Source organism: Larus michahellis, chromosome 20 (assembly GCF_964199755.1).
Source record: "Larus michahellis chromosome 20, bLarMic1.1, whole genome shotgun sequence".
Lineage (NCBI taxonomy): Eukaryota > Metazoa > Chordata > Aves > Charadriiformes > Laridae > Larus > Larus michahellis.
In genome coordinates, this window is record NC_133915.1 from 4234749 (window position 1) to 4255660 (window position 20912).

The window sequence follows — 20912 nt, forward strand, 5'->3', positions numbered from 1 at the left end:
GCACAACACATCTCTGTGCTCAAAGTTCAAGTAAGGAAGTGGTGCGGTTTCTCTGTATAACTGGAAGAGCAAGGAGGATCCAGAGTAGCAGACTAAGATCGAGCCTTAGGTTCTTCCACAAATTAGAGCTGCAAACAGTGCGCAGACCCACATTAAAGGCGAGCAATGCCTAACTGCCTAATGGGATTATGCAGGATGCAAGCCTGAGGATGTTCCCACCAGCATCACTTCTACCTCGTTCTCTCACAGACATGGGACAGAGCGGCTCTGAAGCTAGGGAAGATCAAAAGTCCAGTAGAAACTTTGTACAAATTCTTGGTCAACTTCAGTATTTGCAGCCTTTTTTCTTTTTCAATATTAAGAATGAAAAGAACTGTAATCAGTTTGTTTCCAAGCAATGTGGAACGTTATCAAGTTGTCCTGCTTTTTGCCAGTTCCAGCCCAGCAAGGACACACCGTCCCAGGTGAAGGCCTACACATGGGAGCAATGGAGGAAAACAATGTCAAGAACACTGCGGCGTCTATTTCCCCCAAAATCTGGATGAGCCATGACATTATAGATGGAAATAAAATTCTTACTAAAATGTATTAGTCTTAGGACTTGCTCTGTGTGTTCTGACCTGGGTGCGTGTGTATATACATACAGACACTCAACATCTGCCCCAACCTTCAGTACTCCTTAATCCACATTCTGTTAAATTAAACGGATAATGATGACCCAGAAAAATCATTTCTCTCATCTTCACATAATGTGAGAAGAGCACGGTAATTAACTACCCTGTAAGAATGACACTGTCCATTATTTCAGGACAATCAAATAAAGGCAGAGGAATAGAGTCTGAATGGGAAGGACAGTGTCAGATGTACAGTTTAAACAATAGCTGTTTTGCCTGTCATTCACACCAAATTACTGCAGGAGGGGGGAAAGAAAAACTATTTATAACCTGTCATTCTCAAGAAACCACAATTATGATGATTTAATTAACACATGGAGAGGCTTCAGGCAATCACATCATCTAAATTTAAGAAGTAGCACATTTCAGGCCCAAGATGATTTAGAACATTAACAAATGCTAGTTGAACCAGGGCAAGAATTTGATGGCCTTGTTGGTTCCTTTTAAAGCATCCATCACGGCACAAAGATAATCCAAATGGATGTGTTAGTGAAAGATGAGAGCAGTGAAGAATCATCTGGGGTTTCAGAGGCCATCACACAGAAGGGGAAGATGATTTTTAATGAGAACTGAGTTTGAAAATGAGCAAAAACACACAACTCAAGTCTATTCATCAAAGACACTCTAGGCAGTGGAAAAGTCTGGAAAAAAAAATTAAGTTAAGGCGTACGAGAGTGCAAGGCACTAAGGGTGAGACTGACCTTCCCATGGAGAGCTTGAAGCTTGTACTCGGTGCCAAACAGGTCTGTCCTTGGCCTGATGCCCAGGAGCGCGTTTTAACCTGTGCACAGTGCAATCGCAGAACACGGGGTGGCCCTTCCCCTGCGCAAGGCTGAGACTTGGAGTTATCCAATAAACAGAATATTGTCAAAGGTTTCTTAAAACCTGGACCGCAGTACTCACTGGTCAACTCCTCCCCCGCAAGGAAATCACTCTTCATGTCTGCGTTTCCTCTTTCTACGCCCTACTCGTTTAGATTACCCACTGCGTCCTGTTCTCCCAGACAAAAAATGATTCCTTCGATATTTTCATACAGCCATTAAACTTGGCAGTTGTCAGCTGCTACCAAACACCACTAGTAATAACACTACCCTTACACTGCCCTTACTTTCTTTTGCTTTCTACTGCCTGCTTCTTAATTGGATTAAAATACAAGTAACGTACAAGTAACAAAAAATCTTGACCAGAGTTAACACAGAAAAAAATACAATGAACCTTCTGCTTTAAAACTGGTTCTTTCATTGTCTGTTGAAAATTGGAGATTGAGATTGCTTCTTCTACAATTTATATTTCTATCAGTATGCAGTTGGAAGCATTGCGCGCACACCCAACGCTGAACGTATCAAAAGATCTTTGTACACTACATAATTACCAAGCTCTGCCTGTTGCGATGAAGGACGCGCCACATTCCACAATACATCTAATACAAAGTGACTTAACAACCATCTAATTTTTCTCCTGATGTAACACTTCAGCAGCGCAGCTGAAATGTTCGGACAGAAAATACTAAGTACTTTTTATATGACACAAGAACTTACAAAACTTAGTATCAAAATCAACATAAAGGTCAGTCTTCCCCATTTAGGTCTCTGAATAAACAAAACACATACCTATAGAAAAACAAAACCTCAACAGTCTGCCTTTGGTCATAAACAAACTGACCATTCTAGTTTTCCCCATAGGCTAAACCCAGAAATATTATTTTTCTTTTTATTGTTGCATATTTCAGAGGAAACCGAATAACATGGTGATGGTGAAAGAACAGAAGAAAAATAGAACCTTCACAGCAAAGAGCTGTTGCATATGATCATGATCTACGTGATAGAGGGAGTAAAAAATAGGATAATGTTACTTAAGTGATGAGTTTTAAGAACTTCAGATAAAAAGTACTATGCAAAAAAGTCCCTGCTGCTTTGTCCACAAAGGAGAGAAGCTGAAGCATCCTCACGCAGCCCTGTCACTCTCTGTAGGAAGTCGCCCGCTGACAGAGACACAACCTGGGAACCACAGAGCTTTTAGGAAAGACTTTCCGGCTTGCTAGCTTCCATGAATCCGTCTCATATTCCAGCCAATTATAGTTAAATGTATCTAAAGACCCACAAAAATAAATCTCTACTTGAACCAAGAAACAACAGTGGAGGTTTTGCTGGAACGTACCCCAGACGGTGAGAGATTACAGACGAGCAGCATCTTCTGGCCCTTCCTGCCTTCCCCATTCTTGCGGGTGGAAAATCCCCATTCGAGAGCCCATGGCAGCAGCGTGACCCATACAGCTACCAGGAAGAGCTTTTTATTTCCCTCTGACTTAAAAAGGCAATGACAAAACAAATTCATTAGGCCAAGAAACCAACATTCCCCTCAAGTAACACCCTCTCACGCCATCCCTTCGCCACATACTCTAGCTTCTATCACAATTGGAATTTTGCAGCAAGGAACTGAGACAATAACTCCCTGGCAATCCCTCAGAACTGACCCAGTCATCTTTTTGTGTAAATGGAGAGATCCATGCGCAATCTGAGCTTATTTGGCTGCACAACAGGCAGATGTGATAAAAGCTGATTAGTGTCAAAAATGTTTACTGCTGCAGCCCATCTGTGCTCCGTCCTAAAATACCTGACTTGAAATGACCAAATACCAGGATGTTAGTGGTGCTATAAACACAAATCACACAGGAATTTTTCGTATCAAAATGTTTACTGCACGATAGAGGGCTGCGCGCTCCTGTGTGCCAGGCAGCTCCTGTAGAAAAGTGCAACCTGACAGAGCAGGGAGCGCATCTCCATGGATGTAACACGGTGGAGACCTGGACTGGTGTCCCAAGGGCTTTGGAACGCGCAGGTCTCTCCTCCCAGGGAAAAGGAGGACGTGAGCATCACCGCGGAGAAGCATCATTTCCAGCACCCAGCCCAGCTCAGCCAGCTCTGGGCTCTAACAGCCCCTGGAGTTTAGGGAACACTCTTAACACCAAGAATCAGGTCAACTCTATTATTCTGGAGAAGAGTTTGAGAAACATTTCCAGCAGCAGGATACCTACTAATAAGACTGTTCTGTTTGCCCCTTTTAGATTGTGGTTTGGTTGGTTTGTTTTTTTTTTTTGGTGTGCGTTTAAAAAGAAAAAAAAACACAGAAATGAGTAGGTTCAACAAGATTTCTTCACTATTTCTGTTAGCGTTCTCTCTCCTGGCATGAGGTACATAATGGACTAAAATCAATTTTTTTTCTCCTCCTTAAAATACTGGCAGCACATCACAGAGTTTGAGCAAAAGCAGAAGAAGGGGTGAGAGAAAGGAAAAGAGAGCTGGAGAGGGCAAACTGCATCTGTCACAATTCCAGCAACGCAGGAATCCTTCGGAGGGCCTGAGCAACAATTGTAATAGGAATACAATTATTTCCTCCTCTTGTACAAAGCTTTTACAATGCAGCATCCTCTCCGTTTGAGCAGTCCTCACGGTGCAAAATTCAAACCATGAAGTTTCTAGAAAGTGGCAGAATTAGGGGAAGTAGAAAAAGCAGCGAAGGGAAGGCAAGGAGGATGACGGTCCATCAGTCACCCTCCCAGCGGGATGTTATGCGTAAGACTATGAATCCTCACAGCTCAATTTCAGAGTTCTGTCAATTAACTGTCAGGCTGTGGATGAGGTCCGGCGGAGCAAACATAATGTCTGAAATGCCAGTAGGAAAGTTCCCAAGCCTAAATTAAAATCCGGGAGACGAGGGTTCAGCTTCTTCCTTTGCCACAGATTATCTGCATCGTCCCAGAGGAAGTCCCTTGCAAGGTCTCCCAACACCTGTACTGTGAGACCAAAGTTCAGCCAAGCTGATCTCTCACCCAGGCACCCGCGTAAGGACTGAGCAAGGCTTTCAGAAGCGTTCAGCATCCTCTGCAGCTCCCTCTTCAAATTTACAGTGTCTCAATTGCTGCCGCACAGCTGGCTGAGCTCTTCCGGAAATACGGTCGGTCATTTTGTTGATATCTTTGGGAAATCTCACACTTTACAAGTGCTGAGCCCAGGAAAATTTGCTCCTGTGCATTTATTGCTACATCACCAGTACTTCTATAGCCCAACTTTCCGTATGCTGACATTACACTTGTTATTTGCAAGTAGGCAATGCTAACGAAGCCTCCGAATGGTGACAAACACAAATTTCTACCTTTGGTCCTAATCCTGAAGACATTTCTGAAATCTCCTTTCTCCTCAAACCTCTCGCTGGCCCTGTGCCCAAAAGATTTCACCTCTGAGCCGCGTCTGACATATTTATTCCAGATATCCTGCACTGAGGAAAAGTGCTATCAGCTTAGCCTTTGCTTACTCTCCGAATACAAACACAGAGCTTATGACAGAGTTTCATTAGATTGATTCACCCTTCTGTTTGCAACTCAAACAAGAATTTAAGGTCCATCTACAGTTACAGAGAGGCGGAGGAAGAGAGACAGAGGAGGAGCCGTAGCACAGAAGGACACGAGAAAGCTGAATGAATGATGCCCACCCTACAGTGTTCCAGAACAGGCTCACTGGAAGGATAACCACACCACTTTGGCCCTAAAATGACAACAGCAGGCTATCCAATTAACAGTTACCCATACTCCTCACTCACCACCTCCCAAATTCTTCTCTTTGTAACATAATTCCTGTGGAATCACCTTCCTTTTGCATTCCCCCAAACTATGACAAACTCACAGCTCAGCCACAAAGTCCTTGCTGCGCATTCCTTATCAAAACATAAGGCTGATGAACAACGGAAAAATGATCACTGATCTAAAAAAAAAAAAAAGAAAAAAAAAGGCAAAAAAAAAAGAAAGGAAAAAAAGAAAATTTGCCAATCGTTGAGGTCGCAATACCCCAGGAGCTCATGCTCAGCCCCTGGGCAGCCCTTCCAAAGGCGGGTTACAGAACCGTGGACACTCTCGCGGAACTGCAACCTCGGATTGAACAGTATCTGGGCCATGGAGACTCTTTTGTTTTTTCCTTTTTGCATCTTGTTCAAAACAACACAGTAATGGTGTTTAATAAATAAATAATAAACAACGGTGGAGTGTCAACATTTCCTTTTAAATTAGGCTCAAAAGGAGGAGGTCAAGAGCGGCCCGCCACGTCTGCATATGCTGCATTCCTTTATCAATCTATTCCTTCCCACTGGCAAGAGGGGAGGAAGCAGAATTCAAAGTGAACATAATTTTGTGTGACTGATTTAGCATGTACGAATACAAGTGACAACTGCCCTGGTTTTCACTCCAATGGAAAACAGGGCGCATCGCGGCAGAGATGTTCTTGCATGTGAACAGGTGGACTTGTTTGTCAAGCGCCGGGGTACGGTTAGACATTGAGAAACGAAAGTGTAAAAAGTAACCTCACAGGGTCTGTGTCAACCGTCTCTCAAAGGGCTTCACATCAACCCCGCTCAGTTAACACAGAAAAGATGTTCACTTGTGTGGCTGGTTGTTGTTTGTTTTGTAACTGCCAGCCTGAGAAACGGGAGATGATTAACCTTCCAGGAGAAAGGAGGAAACATTTTTGTTCCTTCTGCCCATACACCTTCACAGTGTGCTATATAGCATTGGTTTATGAAATTGCTTTTTATGGCGCCTAGATCTTCAGCAAATGTACAAATAAATATGAAAGAGAGAGGGAATAAGATGCACATGCACAAAGCAAAGCAAATACCGAAATGAGATAGCAGCAGTCTGCTAACTGGATGGCGAGAGCCAAAACCATAAGCATCCAGTTTTTTTAGAAACCCTTGCCAATAGACTAAATAGAATACCATAGGCCAGGTGTCAGTGATTACAATCCCACCGATGCCAAGAAAGTTGCTCCCATTTACAGCAAACCTGACTTTGGCGCTCTCTCTGTAATACAAGAAATAATTCATAAAGCCTGGACTGGAAAAAGCAGCCCGACAACCCATACCTGCAACTCCCCTGCTTCCAGCATACGGACCCGACGCAGGGCAGCTCTCGTACGCCTCTTGCTTTGCTGTAGGTTAGAAATCTTGAAACAAGAACAACCACCACCTCGCTGTGCATAGCTGCGGTGAAAAAAGGAACCTGCATAAATACCTAAGCATGATGTTTCAAGGCCAGTTCCACCATGGAAAACACGTGTTTATGGATGAGATGAGCTGGACACGTCTCAAAACAAAATCATCCCTGTGAACGTAACAGGGCTGCTCACACGACCTTAGGCCACGCTCAGAAACCGTTCCTTGGTACCAACTACCAGCAAGAGAGTATCCTTCCCAGGTTACAATGGAACTAAGACATTACTTCTTTCCTGAAAGACACCATTTTTGGACACCTCAGCTGCCTGCAGGTGTAGGGGGGGTGGGTGGGTGGTGGTGGTGTAGACGTATGAAAACAGTCATTTGAAAAATAGTACTAAAAAAAAAAAATAATCAATAAAGTCATTAGCAACAAATTCTGAAAGCCTGCCTGCCTTCATTTTGATATCCAGACGCTCTTCTCCCCTCTCAGTGGCCCTTTCATGGGAGAAACCTCAGTCTGAGCACAAGGAATAAGCAAGTCAGAGGAGGATGGGCCTGAGTTATGTCTCACTTATATCAAATAATAGTTTTCCTACAAGTATGTACATCTAGGTAAATGAGTAAATAATGAGATATGCCATTTTCTTTTTTTTCCCCAAACATAAAACCTTTCCACTGCTGAAGACACTACAAGGATATTTTTTTTTCTTACCATTTTTAAGTACCATACAGCGCATATCTATCCTTTTACAAGTGGAACCTTGTAGCTATGGAGACGAAGAATGTTAAATCCAAGCCGAAGATAGTATTTCAGTGGGGGCTTATGGTTGCTACATGTGCCTTCAACGATCTGCTGGTTTCAGCCTCCTGAAGTCTTCTGTACCAGCAGCCAACGCTCACTAAATCACCACGCTAAGACAGAGCATCCTTTCGACCAGTGCCACCCTGGGACAGCACTGTCGTGTTCAGTACAGTCTTACTGATTTACACCATAACCACGAATCCAGCAGACAACACGATAAACATCTTGAGTTCTGCGACGTTGTGCGCCAGCGCAACTTACCCTGAACAGAACAGCAGAATGAAATTGTTCTGGTGCTGCGATAGCACCTGGAAACCAGGTGAACTGGGGTCCCCCCGTGTTTAATGCTGCGTGTGACAACCGACACCAATTTGAAGAAATTATGCCACGTTGACCTCCTGTTAACTAGACCTGGTAGGACTCTTCAACTTTTTATCTGCCATAATCCAAACTATCCGAATTTCAGTCTCCCAAACAACATCACATACTGCCTATTCTTCTATGTACTACAATCACGATCCAAATTCCATTACAGATTATGGTTTCATTACATGGACTTTCAGTTATGACGTGCAGATTCAGCTGTCTTCCAAATCATCTTGGTGTAAATTAATCAGCATTTTATTCAAGCTAATGAAACTTCAGAGGTGTTAAACTTGAGCATGGAGAGGAGACAGCCCTTCAGGTCAAATTAATGCTCCTGTGACAGCCAGTGAAAATCCAAAATAACTTTGTTAGCATCACTTACTCTCTACTTGCACTGCTAACAGGAGAAACACCCCACACCTTCGTTCACGTGATAGTGGTGGAAATGACAAGGGTATGACAGCTGGTTTGCTTTTTTTGAAGACAACGCTGCTTTGTCTGGACAAAGCAACCCCAAAACATACACTTTTTTTTTTCCTTACCCTTATCTCCTGGTCCAAAATCAGTTGGTTGCCACATGTGAAACATCTTAAAGATGGCCTATTGTCAGAAATTGAAAATATCCACTTTTAAAAAAATCAGGATCCTAGAACTGCAGTCTGCTCAGCACTGCTCGCCATTAACACACCTTCCGTACTACCTGGCTGCCAAAGACACTGGCAACAATCTACCATCGTCAAACAATTTGCATAAATGGATATGAACAGATTTCAACAGGCGCATTAAGCACTCTCAGGCAGGACTTCCACAACCAAGGAAGCAAAATCAACCATGGTCCCCTAATAGCGCAGCACGGGCAGGATTAAGTAACAAGTACTGAAATGCAATCACCCAAATCCCCCTTACCAGGTATAAATAAGCAGTGGCGTTCAAAGTAAAAGCAGTTCTTACATACACATTAATACAGTCATTGACAATATAGCAATGAAAAAATACAGTATTTTCTTGCCAAAGCTGAACAACAGACAAAAGAAGTGCTGAGAGCTTTTGCTATTTGTATTTCCCATGTTGCTGAGTCAAGATCGTAAGATGGCTTAAATGCGTGAAACTTAACTAGAGTTGTCTCTCAAGCGAAAGATCACTAAAATGAAATTTAAAAACCCTCAAGAATCCCCCTGTCCCAACCCAGAACTTGTAAATGTCCTGTTTGACCTGGGGCTTTCCAGGACTCGAGTTCAGAAGAGCTACCAGGCAGCCTGTCTGTTCCTGCTTCTGCAGGAAAACAAATTAAGTGCCTAACTCTAAGGCTGTGCTGCAGTCCTCTCGTCCCCTGGTTTACTCCTGAACCAGACAGAAAATGCAGAAAATCTTTGGCATTATCTTTATATAGGCCATAAACCCCTCAAGATTTGTCGTGAGGTCTGGAATAAAGAGGTTTCCATATTTATTTTTTAAACAGAAAATGTTCTTCAACTCCTCTGTTTCTACCAATACATTAAAAATGGGACTCTCGTAGCCACTGCTAATAAAACGGAGAATAACACTCCAGATGCCTTTATCGTTGTTATTTACTTCAACTTAACCTATCCGTTTTATAAGTCTGAATTATTCAAAGTAATCACCATCACTTCCCTGACTGTTATTTGATGAGATAACCCTTCATACCGAGCAAACCCAAAAGCAAAAAACAATCTCACGAATCTTTCTAGCGTTTAGAGACACCTCAAGAGCTTCGAACATTTACCTCTCCTTCCCAGCAGCTGAAATGGTTTTAGGAGGATCATGGTTCATACCTCGCATTCCCTGGAGCCAGAGATGGTATACGTGCAGGGCCCAGATCCATTAACCGATACATCCATGGTCTCAGAGTTTGTTGGCTTGTAGTCCACGTAATACTCCTGTAAAGGGGAGTTCATTTGCCTTTCAGACTCTCGGGCCTTTTTCCTGCGCCTCTTCATGAGAGAGTGCTGCTGGAGCTGCTTCATGCTGGCTGGGTAGCGCTTCCACGACACGTAGATAACCAACAAAATCATGGCCACCGAAAGAAAGAGGGCCACGCTTCCCGCAATTATTTTGTGAAAGGAAACGTGCTCGTACTCTGGTTCCACTCCGGGTGTCGGGAGGTCTGCAGAAGGGCTCGGCATCACAGATGTCGGCTGATTGCTCTCCAGTTTGGAAACGGTAGGTTTAGGAACGAAGACAGGTCTCTGGGGGGTTTTGGGTGTCTGGTACGACCTTTCGGTAACCACCACCTGGATTTCAGCACAGATATTATATGTTTCCACAGCATCGCTCACCTTTTCACCCTGGATGTGTTTAGGGCCTGCACATATCATAGTGCTTTCTTTATTTCCCTTGAAATTCTTTAGCCAAGTAAACAGAGGGCAAATGCTTCGAGTACATTCCCACATATTTCCGGACAGAGTGATGGAGATGAGCGAGATCCAGGTATTGATGGTCTCCTGAGAGATGTTGGTGAGTTTGTTGGAATCCAGGTTCAGCTTTTGCAGGTTGGGGAGGCACTGGAAGGTCCCAGGCTCTACCCCTGTAATGTCATTTCCTGATAAATCCAAGTTGTGCAAGGAACTCCAAGTCCACGTTAACCCTTGGCTAATAGACCGGATCCTATTCCACTGCAAATAAATCGAGCGAAGGTTGAAGAGGCGCGGAAAGTGGGCAAAATTGATCTTAGAAAACTGGTTGTGCTCCAAGTGGAGCTCTGTTAACTTCAAAAGGCCAGCGAAAGCATTACGGGATAAGCTCCGCAGGCGGTTGTAGCCCAAATCCAGAAAGTCAAGGTTTCGGCAGTCTTGGAAAACTCGGATGGGCACGGTTTTCAGCGAGTTAGACCGCAAATGCAAGATCAAGAGTTTACGAAGGCCCTTGAACTGCTCAGACTGCAGCACCTGCAACTTGTTGTACGAGAGGTCCAGATTGCGGAGGTTGGGGACCGGGTGAAACGTTTTGTTGTGCAGATGGGTAATTTTGTTGGAGCTTAGAATTAATTCCTTCAGCCTGCGGATCCCCTGAAATGCATCCTCATCCACGGAGCTGATGTAATTATGGTCAAGATAAAGCCATATGAGCTGATTCAGGCCCGCAAACTGATTTGATTTAAGCTTCTGAATGCTGTTGTACCGTAACGATAAGCCTTGAGACCCTCCAGAAATATTCTGAGGGATGTCTCTGAATGCATGAGATTCGCAGTACACAATCTTGCCATCGCATCTGCAGTTCTTGGGGCAAGCTCGCTGAGCCCCCGCAAGCATAACAAACAGCACCATAGGAAGTAGCACTAACACCACACTCATGCCTCTCAGCTGCTTAATTAAATGGAAACCTACAATATTAAAAAGAAAACAAATGTGCATTGTAAAGCTAGTAAAATAAACGGCCAACAGATTGCTAAGGTCAATGGGGTTTCTAATAGAGCATTAGTGAAGCAGCGGATTTTGAAGACAACCTGTTTGCCTCCTGTCTTGCACTTTTTGTTGTGTAAATTCTTGTCCTTTGAGTTTCTGGCTCGCCATCTCTCCTACCCGCACCATCACCAGTACCACTCTTGTTATTCAATTACTTCCGTGTGATTTATGATCCCTTAGAAGGGCCAAGAGCCTGTTCTCTATTCGCTTTTCTCCTGTACCTCATCTCTCAATGTAGCTGGTATATCCTTATCGCTAGATGCTGAGGTTTTAACAATAAACATATTTGTCAAGTCACTGTGCTGAATACTCCATAGTGCTGGAAAGGAAATGAGCCAAAGCTTCTGGTATTTACGTGCTGCTAAACGTGTTCCCTTAATAAAAGCAATTGCAAGTCCAATTCCTCCAAAAATGACTGCAAAAACATGAGAAATGTACTTATCATAAAGTTTGATCCATCTTTAAGCCATGTATTTATTGTAAAATTAGACACTAAATAAAGGCTTTACTTTTTGCATCGAGTGATTGGTTTTCAAGAATAGGTTCCAGTAGGTTTACTCATGATTTTTCTGTCCCTAAAATCCATAAATAGATGCACAGAAACGAAGTTCAGCCATACAGAGAAGCATACCATATAATGCTAGGATGGGACCCCCATACCAAGATAATGGTAGAGGACATATTTCTTTCAAATGCATCATAGTCTTAGCACATATTCATTTCAAGTTATCTAGGTGTAGCTATGAATACCTAAGCATTTATTACCTTGTATATACATTATATACACTCTGAACATATATACACAAGTACTTACTTATAAACATTGCCTTAGGAGCAGCAAAACACAGAAAGTTTAAAGGGGTATATTTGGATTTCAGCTCCCCTCTCTCTCCCACAGATCTCCTGATTTTAAGATTTTCCATTTGAGATGTCAAATTTACCATACAGCAGCAATGCTGTTATGGGAGAACGGGCACATTTTCCACATTCCTTGAATAATTCTGAAAGGGGGCGGAGGGGTTGTCAGAAAACCCAACATACATACGCACGCTTTCCTTAGCCTGTAATAATTTTAGGACTGATGCCTCTGTCCAGAGTTGCAATCTTGCTAAGAATTAAAATGCATTCTTCCAACAGGGAATATTTTAAAGGCTGGTATCTCCTCCATAAATAATTACTTTATTATTTGTCACACGCACAAAACCAGCCCTGTGCTGCAGTTATCTAATCCAATTTTAAGAACAAGGGGCAATCAGCAAAATAATTCCTAATCTAAAATGCCCCTGAATATGTGACTCCGTCTTTCACTTTAATGGTTTGATTTTTTAATTTAAATCCTCCTCTTTTGCTACTGCCTATGTACCAGCAGCAGCCAGCTAGAAATATGTTCTGGCTGTTACAGACTTGGGGGTTGGGGGGAAGGAGGGAGGGAAATAAACCTGTCACACTTGAAAAAATAAGACTGGCAAATGCCTGCTGGAAATCTCGCAGCAGTATTAGGGGTATCTTTGCAAAAAACCCCAATGAGCCTGTTCAAAAGCACCTATACAAGAAAATCCGCCCCCCCCCCCCCCCCCCCTTTGCTTCCCACATACTGCAAAGTGTTAACAGCCCTTTCTGACAGCCTAAATAATACCACTACGGGCTCAGTGAATATGATATAAACCCCGAAGAAATTCTGTCTGAGCGTGCCTCCTGCATCCATGTACTTATCTGTCCCTGTGCAGGTGTGTGGGTGGGTTGTACAGACAGCGGACGTACTCGCCACAGTCCTCAACTCGCTGCATGCATTTACAGATTAATTACATATAAAACCACTGCAGGAGGAAAGGTGTGTATGTGCGTGTTGGGGGGGGGGGATACATGATCTAAAAATACAATAGCAAGTACAGTGAGTCACCTGGCAAAGGAATGCGCTGCTGCTGCTGTTTAGACTGTTTCCCCCCTCTTGAACAGCTAATAATCCCACTGAAAAATATACCATGCAGCTGTGCTGACAAACAAACAAGAAAAGTTCACTTACCCATCCTTTTATCATCCACAAACGTCCTCCTTTTCCTTTCTCCAGCTGTGGTCTTCTCTCTCTTCCCCTTTTTTTTTTTTTTTTCTTGCTTTCCCTTTGCCTCTCTCTCTCTCTCTCTTTTTAAAACTGGTCTCTTCTCTTTAAACCATCAGCATCTTCATGTCACAGCACGGTTGCCACTCACATCGCCGCCATCCAGCGTGCATGCCAGTAACCCCCACAAAGTTCCCTAGAGAGGACAAGCAAGAATTTGGGGGATGAGGAAGGGAAAGGATAGGGAAGGGGTTGGGGGTGGGGAAGACAGGACGAAGGATGGGGGGGAGCGTGTGGGGGGGTAGGGAGGGACTCTAAGCTGGGAGAGCCGTTGTGTAAGTCATCAGAGAACCATCAGCATTAAGTGGCAATCAGCAAGTAAAAGCTATAGCAGACCACGGAGGTAAACCAACTTCTCTGGGAGCAATAAAAGGAGCTCTGCCGGTACCCAGCGTTTCTCATTCTGCTGCCTTTTGCCATTCCCAGCCCCAGCGCTCCATCCTCGGGCTTCCCAGCTCCCGAAGCAGGCAGGCCTCCTCTGCTGGGCAAGAGCCCAGTTTAAAAGCTACGCAGGCTAGGTTTATCCATTTAGCTGGTCAGGTTTAAAGTGTTTTGTAGCTGTGCTGAGAGGCAGCTCTTGTCTAATTCAGAAGGCTTTCCAGAGAGTGATGATGCTTTGGAGCTTGTTGGTGCTAATGTTCTAGTTTGTGATACACTGAGTGCCCTCCACTGGAGAAAACAGATCACACATTAAAGGCACGAACAAGCGATCCTGTCATTGCTATGCAGACTTTCTTCCTTCAGAAAAGAAAATTAAAGACACAGTATTGCCTTCCCCACCGTCATCCCTCCCCGGACCCCTTTGCCTTCCCTAGATTATTAAATGTTTATATTGTGGATTTTCTGGCAGCCGGTGTAAAGCACTAAATAAAACACCTGTTCCCTGGGAATTTGGCAGCTTGATCTTTTTCTGATCCCCCTGACCTGTATATTTTTTCCTTGGGCAAATTCTAAACTGTTTTTATTTTCCCGTATTTACAGGGTGAGAACAGGAAAAGGAATGTTTGCAGATTAAAAGAGAAAGTCGTGTGAAAGGGTCGGGGGGGGGGAACGTACAAACTGATCATCCACGCCAAAAGCATTTAATTGCATGCACCAAATCCAAATGAGAACATACTGAAAACAGCTTGTTTTTTCCTTTTTAACCGAAGTGCCTTTTCATCAGAAAAATACTGAGTGTGATAAACAATGCAGGACTGAAGCTGCAGAACTAGTGACACCTTTTTTTCTCCTAATTTTCTTCTAAACCCCTCTTTTTCCCCCAGCTCTCCCCCATTTGGAAGCCAAAAGCTCTGCTCTGGATTTCAGCAGAGTTCAGCCTCAGACCTTGCGGGGGGACCCAGGGTATGACACCCCTACGGTGTTTCTCCTCCTCCTGTGTGCCTGGCTGGCTACTACGGCTTCAATTAATTCTCACCCAGTTCAACCGGAGATGTCGAGGGGATCTGGCGCGAGGGCAGTACCGCACGAGCCCCTCTGAATTACTTCTTGTTCGCCCTATTAACCAGACACAGCAGAGAATTTGAGCTCGGTGGAGCCCCACACACACACATGTGCTATTTTTGGTCTCGGAGCAAACTCAGGCTTCTCAGAGGGCAGCACTGTGCTGTACCTTAACATTTGTAACCCGGGTTCCCAGAGCTTATTTATCTGTGCTGTCTGTCCAGCTGCGCCTCCTCTCCCCCTGCTGCACAGACATCAGGTATTACGAAAACAACTCCCTGCCCAAATCTTCAGTTTAGATGCCAAAATAGCAGAAGTACTTTATAAAAAGTCTGTCATGAGCTAACCATGATGTGTTATTTATTTTTTTTAATATTTTTAAAATATTTCCCTTTATGACTAAACAGCACCCTGCTCAGCATTTTACAGCCCGTATCTCTTGAGCTTTCCATGTACTCCTAATTCCATGCTACAACAAAAATTAAAATTGGATGAAACTTAAGGCCAGATTCTGAGCTATTTTACTTCCTTATTCCTGGCCCAGATAAAAAGACCACTGCTTGTCCCTGCATCCCTTTCCAAAGGCCCTTTCCAAACCCTTTCCCCTGTGCCTGCTCCCCTCCAGGATCTCCATAGGAGCAAAAAGGTTGGGACACAGAACGGGCAAAGCAGTTCAACTCTGCTTTAAAAATAAATACATACAGATATTCCACAAAGCAATCCACAGAAGCCAACTTTTCATCCCCTATACCTGCATCCAGACTGCAACATCTCAAAGCTTCTGAATAAAAACCCTGGTTTTGTTTATCCTGTTGTAAGAATTTGTTGCTATCTATAGATCAGAGATGGATTTGAATAAGAAAAAATATTGTAATTAATCAGTATTTTTACTCTGAATCGGCCAGCAATACACACCTCCCTCATACAAGATTCAAAACTTAATTATCATAAATGATGTTAAAAGTGCTTTTTTCCATATCTCTATTAACCGCATCTGCATTACAGTCAGTATAATTCCAGCTAATGTTCATATTTATTCATGATATAATTTCCTAATAAAGGTAAAAGCTAAAGTGTGCAGTTATTATACCTTGTATTGCTAATTCTCCAGGAAGAGTCCATTTGAAACTCTGCCAGACCTGAGAGTGAACTGCCGAGAGCGACGTCTAAAGAAACCGTCCCCATTTTCAGGGGATGTCTTCTCCAGCATCCTTTGACCCCACGAGAGCTGAAGCAGCGTTCTCACAAGCTCTCCTACTGCCATTTACTTATTGAGACTCACACCCCCGTATCCCTACAAAGATTTAAATAATTTTGTTTTCATAAAAATCCTGTGATACTGTAATGGAAAATTTCTCAAATTCCAACCAGAAAACTTTGGTACCTGAGCTAAAACCAAGCGAGTTTTCGCTCAACAGCATAAATGCCACACACCCACTCTGTTTTTAAAAATTTTTTCTGATAAAATAGGAAACAAAACCATTTGAACATTTGCTAAAGAAGAAGAAATGGGAAAGTTTTAATCAGCCTAAATAAATGACTCTAAAAGGTAGAAAAATCTCATAGAAGACAGGAGGATGAAAAACCTGTCTGTGGGTTTGTTCCGTTTCTCTAGAGCGGCGCGAGGTACCAGATCTCTAACCCAGCTGAGAGCAACCTGAAATGCTCTAAGTGCTCGGCTGATCCTCGTCCAACTGGCCAAGTCTCCTGCCACCTGACCAAGAGGTACCCAGAAAAATTAGCCATATTAATAAGTTTGTGTCATGGGATCTATAGTTTCTCTTCCAGGAGAACGCATCCGTACATGTCTAAGTTTTCTATCAATACTAACAGTTGTGATTATTTTATATATATATGTCAAGTATATATATACACCTAGTCAAGTATGCTTGGAATTGTAACCTTGAGCCTTTCCGCCTACCAGCTTGCTTCTACGTGCAAATATTTAAAAAATTAACAGCAACAATAACTAATATTTACATGGTACACTGACTTTGCAAAAGGTACCAACAGCAAGAGCCCTCACAGCCCGCCTGTAAGGAAGAGAAGCTATCTACGCTTTCCTGCAGTACCAGCTCTTCAGTTACTGGAGATTTACGTCCCTGAGTAACTTCTGGTAGCATCAGCGGTAGAACTACTGCTGGAAGGGAAAGAGCTAATGCTCTTTGGCCAATTTCTTATTTTCTGCCTATGGAGACCACTGAGGTTTGCGCTGCTCCTGCACAGTCTCTTCAAAATACTCCTTAGTGAGAAAGACATGAGAAAAATAAGGCAACTTCGGAGGTGCTTGGGTCTGTCCACGGTATTGCCAGATCCAAGTTTACAAAGCTCGCGACTCAGGCAGCAAACAGCACTTTCTGTTTCCCCTTGATGTACTCAGCCATTACATTGCATTCGGGTTGCATTTTCAAGGCTTTACAAAATCATTTAGACTCCTTGGATAGATGTGGAGGTTTCAGGCACGAAAAGAACAGTCACAGCCATCCAGACAGAATATAAAACAGGAATCCTCCCCAAAATATTGCCACAACAGACCCATGAGTTCTGCCATGACATAAAGATGAGCGGCCTTGATCTGAAATCCACAAAGGGTGGAAGAGCCTCCCGATTCCTGTGCGAGTTGCTGCTGTGTGTAACAATCTGCACCACTAAAGGGTTTTAAGAGTCTGAGCTCTCTAAGCGAGCCTGTGTTCAGCAGGAGCCCTGCATCGGGGTCTTCCCCTCACCAGCTCCAATCTCCCAGCAGTCCCAGGAGTCCCACATAAGCCTTTGCTCCCAACAGCTCCATCTTTATCGGGTGCTAATGCAACCTGCCGATGTGCAACCAAAGACACAACCTCGTTACAGCCCCTAACTAAAGAAATTTTGCTCCCTAGTGTAACTACAAAGGTTGATATGACTCAAAGCGTAGAAGCAGATGGGCTGAGCTGTGGTGGTCCCAGCTTCAGTCTCTGCACCTCACCCAAGGTGGCCGAGCACACTCCAGGACAAGCTGGACTCTGCACTAGCCCAAATACTGGCTTTAGATGTTCTCCAGCTTTTTTTCAAACCATTATTCTCCCAAGCATATCATCTTCACCAAGATGCATTTCCTCTTCATTTAATTAAGGTTTTATTTAAATTCTTTCTCAGACATCTAATAACTATTTTTATCTATAAATCTATCTGCTTAGTGACAAATGTCTAATCTCAGCCCTAATTGCTTTTAAAGCATCTAACAGCCTTAGCAAACCCAATCCAAAAATAAACAGGCAGCCCAACAATACAGATATTGCATAGCCTAAGATTAACTAGAGCATAACTCCTCCTCAAATGCAAGCCCTGCTTTTCTACCCAAATGCCAATTTCTTCGTTTATACCTCTAACAAACAGTCTGCAGGATCATATATCAGAACCTGCTGGCAGCACGATGGAGCCAAAAGATACTTGAGATGTTTCACTGCTGTCAGCTTTTGGGAGACTGAAATGAAAAGGTGGTTGCAACCACGACAGTCCGGTCACCCTCCACCTTGGCTGGCTGGGAGATGCACTGGGCAAACTGGAAAACACAAAATACTGACAATGTTTTGCTGGGGTAGGTAGAAGCTTGTCCTTGGCAGACAGCAGGAAACTAGAACATGGCCCATTAGTAATTGGTCTGATTTCAGGGAAGCAAAGGAAATTAAGTAGATGTACGTGCTCACATCCTGCCTTTTCAGAGGAATTATCACAATGACTTACATGCTATAAAATTTTAGCTGGATGAAACATTCTCACAGCGTGATTGCGGCACTGGAGTGTCCTATCAGCACACCTTGGTGGGAAATAGTGGCGGGGGGGGGGACGCTGCCCAGATAGCAGTCCTCTAGATAAGTTTCATCTGAGATTACAAAAGCTTTTTGCCTTTTTTCTTTTTTCTTTTTTTTTAAATTCTCATCACTGTTATTTGCCAAATAACAACACATCAAGGAATTGATTGAGCAGGGAGAAGGTAATCAATGAGCAGTATCATAGGTACGATATCAACTCTCGTTGCAACTGCCAACAAACAGAAGAAAAACTCGCCTACCCCAAAGATAACACAGGCACACACGTGCAAACACACCGAGTAACTAAATGCAACGCGAAACTGCACCGATGAGCTCAAGATTAAACAACTTCTGCTTCTTTGTTGTATTTGGCTGCAATAAAAAGGGAAACTCCTGCCCTATGCTGTACTTATAGCAGAATGTATATTCCCCCGTGTGTGCTACAGCAAGCGGCGGCTCCGTCGACGGCACGACACACCAGCAATAACAACAGTCCCAGCGGTTCCAGGCAGCTGGAAGGAGGATTTTTAAGACCATTCAAATGTTGGGAAATGCAGCAAGAAAAGGCAGGACTAAAAGGCTGAGCCAACAACTCTCAGTACAGGCAGAGGACGCCGTTGAAGAAGAACGCAGCACTGGAGGTGATCGTCTCTGTGCCAGCCCCCCGGCTCCACCGGCCGGCACCCCCGCTACCAAGCAGGCCAGTTGCCACCCAGGCTGGAGCCAAACTCCAGTCCAGGACTGCACGGGCGACCCAGGCTGGGGAAAGCCCAGAGCCGGGGCAGGGGCTCTCTGCTCCGGGTAAAGGGGCAGATTAAGGCAAAATCTGCAGCAGTGGAGCACTAATTCGTTATGAAGACCCAGCCTAAAGCTGAATTTATTACATCCCATGGGACACAACAGCAAATTTGCTAATGTAATTATCTTCTGGTGTCACGGTGGCTATGGTCAAAAGGCCTCCTATGTCTTCATATTTTAGGACCTACTTTAGATCTATAGTAGCCAACCAAATAATTTTAGAATTAGCATTTTGTCTTTTATCACAGGTTTTGTCAGTGATCATTCTCCCCCCTTTCTCTCCTTTGCTCTCTGAACGTTTGCATTTGAAATCACTGTGTGGTGTGTACTGATCTCCCAAAAAATCAGCAATGGATTTCTCTTCTATCAGCATTTCATTGGCTTCTTCTCTTCCTCAACAGTCATTGACAATATTGCCCCCATACAAGGAAAGATATTTGGTCACAGTTTTGTAGGGATACTAATAAATAAATAAAAAAAAAGAATCTCTTTTACCTTCTGTGCTGGGGAATAGTCTGGACAATCTAAACCATCTACTTAAGCGAACCCTTACATTCATATTTTATAAAGGTCTTAAAAAATAAAATTAAATTCCTTCTGCCTCCAGCTATGCATACTGCTAGGGGCTTCTGAAAATACAGCCTTTAACGTCTTTGTCTTCTTTCAGTGACAGACAAGTTTACATCAGGTAATAAGAGACGCGTTTCATCTTCAGTAAACCCGAAGAAATTAAGTTAAATAAAATACCCCCACCCCTCAACTGTAGCTACGTGATTACGAGTCTGTGCAGCCTTCTTTGAAAACTCCTACAGCTTCTAAAAATGCTATATTTGGGGTATAATTAATCTCTAAATACAGCCAAGGAACCAAGGCTCTGCTTTTGAGCAGGGTTTGTCAGAGCAGTCTGGGACCGGCGTGTGAGCACCCCGATTTCTCCTGACTCTCTCCTCGACACAGGGTCTTCCAGTTTGCAAGCTCGGGCCACGTGTGAAAGCTTCCAGCTTTGTCTTGGTGCCACCAGCGCTCACCGAGTCACACCCGTGTGACGACAACTACAGACACACAGAGTCACCTTAAACCGTTTTCCCTTCTGTCTCTCCTATTCCAGCGTCACAAAAATGCAGAGTGACTTCAAAAGACCGTTGCAGAACATTCATCAGAGGGCATCCGACTCCTTTTCTTCGCTAAGAGAGATGGTTAAAGCATTTCCAAAGGAAAACAGGCAAACAAAACCCAAGCCACTCATCAACAAAAATCCTGCTTTTGAAAACCAATTCCTGCAGCAGCTGGAAAACACCCAAAAGCTGGGATGCCAAAGATGACATGTTTCAAACACTATGAAGTTCTCTTTCGTTTTCGCACTTGGCTGGAAAGCGGTTATGTTTTTAAGCTAGCCAGGTTTTCATTTTTTAGCCATAATATTTCTTGAAAACAATCAACAGGAAATAGCAAGCATGTTAAATAAATTAAAAAAAAAAAAAATTAAAATCCTTCCTACTCTAACTTTGTGAGAGTGCTGGC

General features: G+C 43.5%; 1 protein-coding gene across 15 annotated transcripts in view; it reads right to left on the reverse strand.

The window, feature by feature from the left end:
* The window catches only part of LRRTM4 (leucine rich repeat transmembrane neuronal 4), a 488683-nt gene that overhangs the window by 213784 nt on the left and 253987 nt on the right, over window positions 1-20912 (reverse strand). For 13 of the 15 annotated variants that reach the window (XR_012584259.1, XR_012584258.1, XM_074563451.1 and 10 more), the window contains 2 exons: window positions 13270-13498; window positions 9618-11164 (listed from right to left, as the gene is read on the reverse strand). Coding sequence is in view for 13 of the 15 variants with exons in the window: in XM_074563451.1 (XP_074419552.1) it covers window positions 9618-11164; window positions 13270-13273 (1551 nt within the window). In the remaining 2 variants the exon portion in view is untranslated. Of the gene's footprint in view, window positions 1-9568; window positions 11165-13269; window positions 13999-20912 lie in introns of those variants that run through there. The other 2 variants (XM_074563456.1, XM_074563453.1) reach the window with 2 other exon arrangements.